This window comes from Sinocyclocheilus grahami, unplaced genomic scaffold (assembly GCF_001515645.1).
Source record: "Sinocyclocheilus grahami isolate Dianchi unplaced genomic scaffold, SAMN03320097.WGS_v1.1 scaffold564.1, whole genome shotgun sequence".
NCBI lineage: Eukaryota > Metazoa > Chordata > Actinopteri > Cypriniformes > Cyprinidae > Sinocyclocheilus > Sinocyclocheilus grahami.
In genome coordinates, this window is record NW_015505743.1 from 428,859 (window position 1) to 439,913 (window position 11,055).

The 11,055-nt window shown below is 36.3% G+C and overlaps 1 protein-coding gene and 1 long non-coding RNA gene across 3 annotated transcripts in view; one reads left to right on the plus strand and one right to left on the minus strand.

Moving 5' to 3' along the window:
* Positions 1-1,782: 1,782 nt before the first annotated feature.
* LOC107556313 (transmembrane protein 189-like) overlaps positions 1,783-11,055 on the minus strand; it is a 13,517-nt gene continuing 4,244 nt past the window's right edge. Inside the window, exons 2-6 of the mRNA XM_016239389.1 lie at positions 7,420-7,539; positions 7,062-7,153; positions 6,052-6,196; positions 5,743-5,955; positions 1,783-4,734 (exon numbers count right to left, since the gene is read on the minus strand). Of these exons, the coding sequence (XP_016094875.1) occupies positions 4,613-4,734; positions 5,743-5,955; positions 6,052-6,196; positions 7,062-7,153; positions 7,420-7,539 (692 nt within the window). The 3' untranslated portion in view covers positions 1,783-4,612. The remainder of the gene's footprint in view (positions 4,735-5,742; positions 5,956-6,051; positions 6,197-7,061; positions 7,154-7,419; positions 7,540-11,055) is intronic.
* The window catches only part of LOC107556314 (uncharacterized), a 24,318-nt gene continuing 23,784 nt past the window's right edge, over positions 10,522-11,055 (plus strand). For both annotated transcript variants that reach the window (XR_001605264.1, XR_001605263.1), the window contains exon 1: positions 10,522-10,536. This is a non-coding gene — a long non-coding RNA (uncharacterized lncRNA). The remainder of the gene's footprint in view (positions 10,537-11,055) is intronic.

Consider the following 11,055-nt stretch of genomic DNA (forward strand, 5'->3'; position numbering starts at 1 on the left):
AAACCATCCAGCTGTATAGATGGGACCCATGAGAACATGTTCCACAAATATATTAAGCAGCTCAAGGCTTTTCAACAATAAGAAATGTTCCTCAAGCACCAATCACCATCACAGGAATACAGTTATTTTAAATATTTCACAGTATTACGAAATGTTTTTTTTGTTTACAGTTATTTTTATGGGCTTTTTATTCAGATAGGACAGTAGAGAGACGACAGGAAATTCCTGGGAAAAGAGAGGAGAGCGGGGTCTGCAAAGGACCTCGAGACGGGAATCAAACTCAGGTCAGTGTGAGTGCAGCTGCACTATATGTCAACGCACTAACCACAAGGCTATTGTCGCCGACTTTACTAAATGTTTTGATAAAAAAAAAATGCAGCTGTAGTGAGCATAAGTAACTTCTTTAAAAAACCATTAAAAAAAACTTGTTCTCTTTGTTTTAAGGTTCAATTTTCACTATTAACAAACCATTAATTACGACGTTTGCCTCAAACTCCTTATTTGCTGCTTATTAATAGTTATTAATGTAGGCTAGTTGTTAAGTTTAGGTATTGGGATTAGGGATGTAGAATATGGTCATGCAGAATAAATGCTTTATAAGTACTAATAAACAGCCAATATGTTAATAATATACATTTTAATAAGAAACTAGTTAATAGTGAGACTTGATCTCTATTCTAAAGTGTTACAAAAAACATTTATGAACTTTGGAAATTGTGTATAAATTAATATAATTTTTTATGATTTTCAGATCATTTCCTTCATTTTTCAATACTGTGAAAATCTTCCCAGTGCCCCACATACAGGAATAGATTGTTTAGTTATGAAATATACAATATACAATGTTTGTTATTGAACTCAACACAAAACAATTCACATACAAAAGTGGTTCCGTTTCTATAAAATATAAATGTATTATTTATATTTATTATTTGAATAAATCTAAATATATTACAAGTAATCTGATAACAATGTTTCATATATTATGAAGTGTTGCAATCTGTTCTGGTGTTAACCACCTCTATTTATTTCTCTTTTGGTTCAGTCACAATGTCATAACAGTCGTGTGTGTGTGTGTGTGTGTGTGTGTGTGTGCGCGCGTTTTTGTGACAAATGAGGACATTTCTATAATGACAAAGGTATGACATAGGTATTACAAGGAGAAGGTGACTTTTCAGGACATTACCCCATGTCCCCACTTTTCAAAACGCTTATAAATCACACAGAATGGAGTGTATTGAAAATCTGAAATAGCACAAAGTCTCCTGTAAGGGGTAGGTTTAGGTGTAGGGTAATAGAATATACGGTCTGTACAGTATAAAAACCATTACGCCTATGGGATGTCCCCACTTTTCACAAAAACAAACCTGTGTGTGTGTGTGTGTGAGAGAGAGAGAGAGAACTTTGGAATGAAGGTGAAAGGTAAAAGAAAAAGAACAAAAGGAATGTGTCACATGAGTTCACAGTTTTCCAAATAAATGGCATCATTCTAATAAGTCAACTTAAGATGATTATTACCCAAAATATGAGTGGGTTGTTTGATGCAAACATTTAGCTTTAATAGGCAAGTCAAAGTTGAATGGAAATGTCCATATTTGTCCTTGAATGGAAATCCAGTTATAATATTTGTTAAAATCCCTTGAACCTGTTGTCCCCCCACCAACTGCCGTCTGATGTGTAGCTCACTCAAGAATTAACATCTCCAAATGACCTGACATTTAAGGCATTTCAGACAATTAAGAACACAAATCAGGCAACACACATTTCCAGTTCTTTATTAATTTCATTATAAATAAGAACTTAATGACATAAAAGTTTTCAAAACAGGAAACAACAAAAAGGCATTAAGGCGTTATTTTCAGTTTTCAACAAGTAGCCGTCCTACAAAAAACGTACTGAATGTGAGACTTTGAGGTGAATTGCAAAATCAGCCAAGATAGCATTTTAAAGGCTTCTTCCAATAAATCAGTAACAACAAACATTCAGTAACAAGTGTGAATGCCAAGGGTCATTGATCAAATGACCCCGGCGAATAAGGAATTGGCTTTGCTATCTAAGAGAAAATACAATATTTTTGAGCAAGTACAATGTGATTAGTTCAATCTCCTCACAGCCACATACTACTGCGCTGTGCATGGAAAGCAAGGAGCCTCAACAGAGGAATGGTTTTTAACACTCTAATCTTGCGTGTTTGATAATACAATCACTCAGTTACCACAATACATTGCACACCAAATTAGTAGCATTTCTTAAGCAAAATCCTACATTTCTGTGGGTTTATATAATAATTAGCCCTGCAGAACCAGCTTAACTAGACAAAAGCACAATCGTCACTGCATCACCACATCATGATCACAGTCTGCTCCAGCTCACCTCTTCCACCATTTTCAATCAATAGGAAATAAGCTTAGAAATGTTACAGCTGGTGGAGTCCTACACGATCAGTATATTCAAAAAAAAAAAAAGTAAAGCTATGTAATATGATCTGATCGTCCACACTGCGCAATGTAGAATGTAGGAAAGAATGTCATTATAAAAACGTATAATACAAAATTAAGTGGAGTCCAATGACAAATGTAACATTTTACTAAAAGTAATTGGTTTAAGCTCCAGTTCCCTGTACAAAGAAAATCACCACCGGAGTGTCCTCTTCAAATAAACACCGACCAAACACATCACAACAGATCTATTAGCAGAGCAAAAATAAGTTTGGCATCTTGTATAAGCATAGAAATATATAAGATTTTAGTCGACTGTCAAAAATACTACAATATTCCACTAAACAAATCTTCCTGAATTCAGAAAAGGAGGAAATTTAGATGTAACACAACACAACATTTTGAATCAGCTCAAAAATCAATTTTTACAGTTCTGGCTGTGCCTTTGTAACAGTTTTACATCTCGGGACAAATGAATTCGCTCTCTAAAACACATTCTCTGACCTTCTGTCGAGCTGACCCATCTAAACAACATGTACTATCACCATACTGACCTAATGAAACACAACAACAGCCACATTGCTGCTGACAGTAACAAGGTTTTGGCATGAATATTAACACAAGCATAAAACTTAAAAGCTGTAACTTGATTGGGTTGACCGTTACAGTTTATGACTTGTGAAGGCTTAATAACTATCTTTGCAAACATGGTGTAACAGTTATTGTTAGAAAAATAATTAAACTGATTCAGAAAAATAAAAGTAAAAAACAAATGGCACAACAAAAATGATCACAATTATGTTACATTTGATAATGTTCATTTCTTCTCCCATTTCCTCACTCTTATAAGACGACTGTTACAATGGTAACCACACATGATAAACACTGCCTAAACTACATTGCTTGAATAGCAACACTTCTCAAAGCAGAGCAAAGATCTTTTTTTTATTAATGAAAGACTCCTTAATATTTCTATTAATTAAAAAAATATGACTAGTGCTGTGTTTAAATATAAAGTCAAGTAAATAAATCTTTTTTTCCAATCCATTGTCATTGCAGCTTTATAAAAGAAAATATGTGCATAACGCTCATTAAATAAGCAGTTAGTAGTAGTTGTAAGTCACTAGACAGCTAGATGTTCTGATGATTCTATCATTTTCATCATGCTGTAACTGCCCTTAGCATCTCATATTATTATTAAATAAGAACTACGAGCTGTGTGATTTAACATGCTAGCGTTAAATTCAACATTAAACTGTTAAGTAACAATGTATGCCAATCCAAAACTCGAGCAATGGAGTGAAAGTGTTAGTTTGTGTCAGTCAGCTGGTCAAGCTCGCATCAACCTACCCTATGATGAAGTTAATACTAACTAAAAATGGATGAGGCCTTTTCTGAGTTTCTGTTGGGTTATCTCAGTGTCGAGCAGCGAGGACACCAATGTAGATCTCATGGCCTAAATATTGACCTATGTGGAAATACTTCCAATATACTTTGTCAACAGCTGACTGCTTCCAGCACCTCTGAATTTGCAAATGTGCTTCAAAAGAAAGTATTAATCATGAAAAGATGAATGAAGTGTAAGGATGAGGCCAAGCAAAGCAAGTTTCTTGTGATTCATCTTTTAAGGCGTACTGAAGTAAGACTGCATATGATGCTGCTCTGTCCGTTCAGACACAAGCAACAGACGAAGACACGTGTTTTCAGCCCTCTCTGGTCAAAGAGCCAAAATGCCTTGACTTTACTGCACTTTAACCCCAAACAAGAGAAGGGTGAGAGCAAGAGATATCAGTCCCAAAGGCCAAACCCAAGAGCAGAGGCCAGTCCCTCAGAAACTTTGCTAGTCAGCAAAGCTTTGAGCAGTTAAAGGATGAGAAGGTGTCCAGAAAAGAGCCCACTTTGTTCAAGTATTGGCTTTTTAAATTCGCTTGTTTTTTGCACTTTGAAGAGTTTTAAACATTTCACAAAAGTCTCAAGTTTTCAACAAGGATTTAGATGTTTGGATCTTTAGAGTGAGCGGGGTGGGATATTGCTTTCAATCGCTCTGTCAACCCCCTTTCACTTAACTTTTGCTAAGAATTGATGGCTTTCTAATTTGGGCATTGCTATCTTGCCGTTCCTCTTGTTCTGAGGCAGGTCTGAGGTAGGGGAGGTGGGTTGGTGGCAGAGGAAGATTACTTGGTTTTCTGGGCCCATCTGAGGTCATCTGATCTGGGTTTCTCTCCTGTCAGGCTCTGGATCAGATCTTCCAGGTTTCTCCAGAATCCCAGTTTTTCTAGAGGATAGTTCAACCAGCCTGCACATACAAAGACATTTAGGTCAATGACATGTAACAGTATGACTGACTTTAATTTGTATATAATTGGAATTGTATAATTTAAAATACTAGTTTAAAAATGTCTTGGGGTGTACATTTTTCTTACACACTGAATACATGTAAAGTGTACACTTAAACATTTTTTATTATTTTTTTAAAAGTTTATTTTCAAGATAATTTTTTTTACAAATATCAAATTATTCATTCATAAATATCATTCGTTTTTAGCCTTTTTGGACAGTATCACACTCACAAGGGTCTATAATTGTCTTCTTTATGATATAATTTCCTTTTTTGTGCATGTTGGTTGCACCACATGACTTATTTTTGAATTTTTGAATAAACCACATGTATTTTTGTATATAATTAATAGATACGTTTTTTTAAATAATGTCAGATCATTGAACCTTATATACTCATCTTCAAAGGTTTGGGGTTTGTTTATTTTTGTTGAAAAAAATATACATTTACATTTAGTAAGGATGCATTAAAAATGATCAAAAGTGACAGAAAAAAACTTTTACACAAACAAATCTCTAATAAATGCGGTTCTTTTGAACTTCTGCAGCACAGATCTTTTATAACATTGATAATTATAAGAAACGTTTCTTGATCACCAAATCAGCATATTGGAATGATTTGAATGGTGAAGGATCACGTGACACTGAAGTCTGGAGTGATGAAGCAGAAAATTCAGCTTTGCCATCACAAAGGTATAAATTGCATCTTAAAATATATTATAAAAGAAAACAGCTGTAAAAATATAGTTGTAATAACATTTTACAATATTAAAGTTTTTACTGTATTTTTGATCAAATAAATGCAAACTTAGTGAACATACGAGACTTCTTTCAAAAAATCTTACTGACCCCAAACTTTTAAATGATAGCGTACATAATACAGACCATAAACAAAGCACTGATATGTACTACCACAGAAGCGAGGAAGATTTGAGCATAAAAATGCTTATTGTTTGTGTGCATGTACCTGTGGTAATGCAGAAGTAGGTTTCATGAGGTGAAACATGGTGAACTCTGTGGTGTTTCCGTGGTAAAATGATGTGACAATCCTGAAGAAACGTCACCCAGCGTGGAAGCCCAAAATATGTGTGCGACCACTTGTGAATCTGATTGGTCAATGTAACAAAAATGGCTAAAGCAAAGACGTAACAGTACCAGGGGTAGTTCCGATAGATCTCCGCTGAAGACAGATTGAGAAAGAGAACAGCACGATATGAAATTAATGTGGTTCATCATTTGTCTCTCTGATGGACAGATAATATATCTGACGTCTTACCTGGTGAGAGCATCAAAAAGTTTGCAGCCATGTTAGCCAGAGGGATGATAGTCAACATACAGTTATCACCATTCGTCTCAATGAAATCATGGCGCGTTATAGCTGTTGGATCGATGTGGTGCTCTCGAAACGGACGAATGAAGGCCTGGTATGAAGGAAAAGTTCATTTTTAAGAGAAGTAACTGTGCTTGTACAATTTAGTAGTTGAGAATATTTACCTGAGATTCATATTTTCTTTTAAAGACGTTTAGAAGACATTTAAAAGAAGTTTAACTTACAAACGCAAATCTTAAATGTCCTAAAAAAATCCAGTGAGTCTATCTATTTGTTCTCAAAGGATTTTATTAATTGTTTTACCTTAAATAACTCTGGCAACACTTAATAACATGAAAAAGACTGTTTCACTCCTGTACCTTCCCAACGATGGGCAGATCCACTGAACCCCATGTGTCAGCACCCCAGTGGACCAAACCAGAGGCAAAGTCTGCTGTCAGGACCCCTGCCACTACACACACACACACACACACACACACACACGTACAGCAGAATCTGAGAATAAAATCAATCTCTAAATCCTATTATAAACCAAAATGTCTTTCAGTTCTCATAAAAAAATTGTTTTTGGTAGTTGCAAGTCACACAGAGACTCATTCTAGCAGCTTTTAGCTTTCTTGAATACTGGGAATTTCCAAGTTGTAATTTGCAACTTCTTTGTTGTGCCTACCACTACTTTATTAAACATTGACGTGTATATGTGGGTTTGTTTGTTGTACCAACCGATGCCCAGGAGGATGTACCAGGTGTGTCCTAGGTGGAAGTATGTTACCAGGTAACAGAAGTTGAAGGCCATGAGGGTAAAGCAAAGAAGCAAACTGATCCATTCCTGACATCTTTTTCCTGTGAGAAAGAGATAAGAGAGTCAAGACCTTTTAAATGGCAAACTTAGTCAACAGGGTCAAAAAATAACAGCAATGCACCAAATTTGAACAAAGACTGTTTCACTCCTGTACCTTCCCAACGATGGGCAGATCCACTGAACCCCATGTGTCAGCACCCCAGTGGACCAAACCAGAGGCAAAGTCTGCTGTCAGGATCCCTGCCACTACACACACACACACACACACACACGTACAGCAGAATCTGAGAATAAAATCAATCTCTAAATCCTATTATAAACCAAAATGTCTTTCAGTTCTCATAAAAAAAATGTTTTTGGTAGTTGCAAGTCACACAGAGACTCATTCTAGCAGCTTTTAGCTTTCTTGAATACTGGGAATTTCCAAGTTGTAATTTGCAACTTCTTTGTTGTGCCTACCACTACTTTATTAAACATTGACGTGTATATGTGGGTTTGTTTGTTGTACCAACCGATGCCCAGGAGGATGTACCAGGTGTGTCCTAGGTGGAAGTATGTTACCAGGTAACAGAAGTTGAAGGCCATGAGGGTAAAGCAAAGAAGCAAACTGATCCATTCCTGACATCTTTTTCCTGTGAGAAAGAGATAAGAGAGTCAAGACCTTTTAAATGGCAAACTTAGTCAACAGGGTCAAAAAATAACAGCAATGCACCAAATTTGAACAAAAAATGGCTTCGGTGAGTATTTATACATTTACTTAAATGGCAATTTTGGACTCTGTAAATATTCTTTATATATATATATATATCTCCAGAGTGTCTCCTTGAGGTAGCTTTTCTAAAGTGTGCTAGCAGCCTCAACCCTTAACCATTAGGCTACTGCTAATCAACCAAATAAACCCCATTTCCTATAGAAAACTAAATCTCCCATGGTTTTCCAAGAGGACAAGTGGCTAAATACAAATCAACATTACAGCCACATGAAGAAAGTAACTGTACCGGCAGCTAATATTCCAATACAGCTTCATTATCGTAGATACTGTAGCGAAAGCATCTAATATTTAAATAGATGAATGAGACAGATACAGTGGGTACGGAAAGTATTCAGACCCCCTTAAATGTTTCACTCTTTGTTATATTGCAGCCATTTGCTAAAATCATTTAAGTTCATTTTTTTTCCTCATTAATGTACACACAGCACCCCATATTGACAGAATAATTGATATCGTGATACCGTGATATCATCAAACATGATTATCGCAATTTTGAAAACTTGCAGTAAATCCTGTCCAGCCAGCATCAGTCTGTTGCAGAAGCAGCATGCAGTGTTGTTGTTGTTGTTGTTGTTGTTTAGGACGGTCACCCTGTCTGCAGATCTTGCAAGAAGAAAGTAGCAGCAAAACGGGGAAACGCATCAAATTTGCTCAGTAATCTTCGTGACCACCACCCACTGTTATATAGCGAATACAACGTTACTTTTACCTCAGTACCAAAACTAACTGGGCAAAAAATTGGACAAAAAATATTGATTAGAGATTAAATATTTCGTTATCTCACTTGTAATTAACGCAAAGCTTCCGCGAAGAAAAGTTCTCAGCAAGTGGCTTTGAGCCAAGGCGAAATATTTATTATTATTATTTTATTGAAATATTGTCTAATTGTGTCTTATTTACTATTAAACGTTTTCAAACCAAACTTGCTTACACTACTGTCTTAAATCATATTTCTATCACTGATGAAAAATATGTTCTTACATTAAAATTTTAAAAATTGTAATGTAACAATTAAATTGTTTGTATGTGAACTCGAAATCAACCCCAACTTTGCTTTAAAAAGCATCAAGATCTTCTAACCGAAGATCACATGATCACAAACGGAAATCACATTGTGTGTATATATATATATATATATATATATATATACTGTAAATATATACAAGTGATTTATTATTATTATTATTAGGGCTTCATGTTAATGTTAATTTAATGTTTTTGCTAAAAAAAAAGGATAATATTGGATAACTTTGGTCACTATAATCGTGATATTAAATTTTCATACCGTTACATCCCTAATATGCTATGAGTTTATGAGTTTGTGCAGCTACTAAAACAAGAAAGAAATGAAGCTGTATTTTGATATATTCAGCCAAAGTAGTTTCACTTTAATGTTTGAAATAGTGTAGGCCGATAAATAAACAGTCCAGTGGTCTTACAGCAGAAGACTGCTTGAAATCGGAAATATTCAAAAGCATACCCAGCTTTTTAAGCACTCGAGTGACCGCCCCAGAGCATCCCTCACATGTCATGTCCACAAAAAACTGGTGAGTCTGTCAGGAGAAAAGAAAACATCTTTGATTCAGCTCTATAAGAGAATCAATCTCCAGCTAGCTACAAAGCTAAGAGGAGTTATGCCAGATAAAAAGTGATTTTGAATGTCCACAAATCAGGAAGCAACAAATAAACAGATCTTTCCGAGTTAAATTTTAAATTAAATGTGAAATTACCGTCATGATCGATCAGATTGTCGCTGCAAGCTCAAGTCTAAAGACTCGCTTTTGCTGCTGGACTGTTGCTGTACAGTCAGAGGCAAACGACGCACTGTTTAGTTTAGGGATCATCACTAAATTACTACTATTTTCTTACAAAGCGTACGTTTGAACCACTGAAGGCTGATTTATCCACCTTTTTCTTGTCGTAAAAATGGGCGCGGCCATTTGTAAATTATATGGGTCTGACTTCCGGTCTGGCTTCCGGTCTCATCTGCGTCTAGCTATTTTTAGCTGAGCAAAACAGTTGGTTTTGCTGCTTGGTATTGAAAGTTGGTGTGTCTTATCATATTATTTTAATGTATTATCTTAATTATGAACACACTGGTTTGTAGTGCAAACAGTTTTACCGTTTACTGCACGTTGTTATTCTCCTCGTTATTTACCTGTAGCGGCTAATGAACCGGAAGTCTCAGCCATAGGCTTACTTCCGCGTTGAAGAAAAAGGTGGATACTTCTGCGTCGGACTTACGTCGTAGCTTACGCATAGACGCACACCCATACGCCTAAAGTAGGCGGAGCCAGCCGTCGCCATCTTGGCAGCGCGTCACTCTCGGATAATCGAAAATGGGCAAAGAGGCGGGAGCTGGTTGCTGAGACCACGCCCACCTAGCTCGACAGCAGCGACAATCCACCTGTCACTCAAGTGGCCACGCCCTTAATTATGCAGAACTTTAAGGCTTAATATAATTTAAACGGATGAGTTATAAAAAAATTCACCCCGCTAACAGTTGTCATGAAGGGCAAAATTAGCTATATAGACCAAAATCATTTTTTGAACCAGGCTGTAAACATGTTTTTTTCTGCTGTAAAGTTGGGCATTTTAACATGGGGAGTCTATGGGACTGACTCCGTTTTGCAGCCAGCCTCTAGCGGCCAGTCGATGAATTACAGTTTAAGTCACTTCCGTGTTGGCTTCACGAGAGAGAGCGGGAGGTTGCCGCTCGGTCTTATCATTTATTATACTACACAGCATTATACATCAGTAGTTGTCCGCAACAAACAATGTTGATCTGCCGTAGTACAAGTCATTGTGCAGATTGAAAGAATGCCATCATCTCCTGTTCCGTTGTTGTCTCCTTTTTGTAGTTTTAAATAATGATTTAATGATTTGATATTTATTTGCCGGCGTCACGGCTATAATGCTTCTCCGACGAGCCTGTTTCTTCTTCGGCTTTTGCCGTGGTACTGCGGGTTACACCAGCAACATGCCCGTGGACACTGCAGACTAGCGGTTTGCATGAGTACTGCACATCGACGCGGACAACGACGCAGGAGTATAAATGAAAACTGACGCATAGCCTACAGCGTAGGTCCGACGCAAAAGTATAAATCAGCCTTAAGTATGCATACATATATCCGCTCAAAGTGCAAATACTGTGAGAGACTGTGCTATACTAGTTGTCATGTTTGTTTTACGAGTCAATGAGTTATTTCTGGAGAAATGGACAAGCGTTTTAAACAGTACACACATAATACTACATTTTTAGACGCTCCCTTATTTTGAAGCGCCCACTGCGGCATAAAATGAAATAATAAATTGAAATAAAATACAATTAAATATAACTATATATATATATATATATATATATATATATATATAA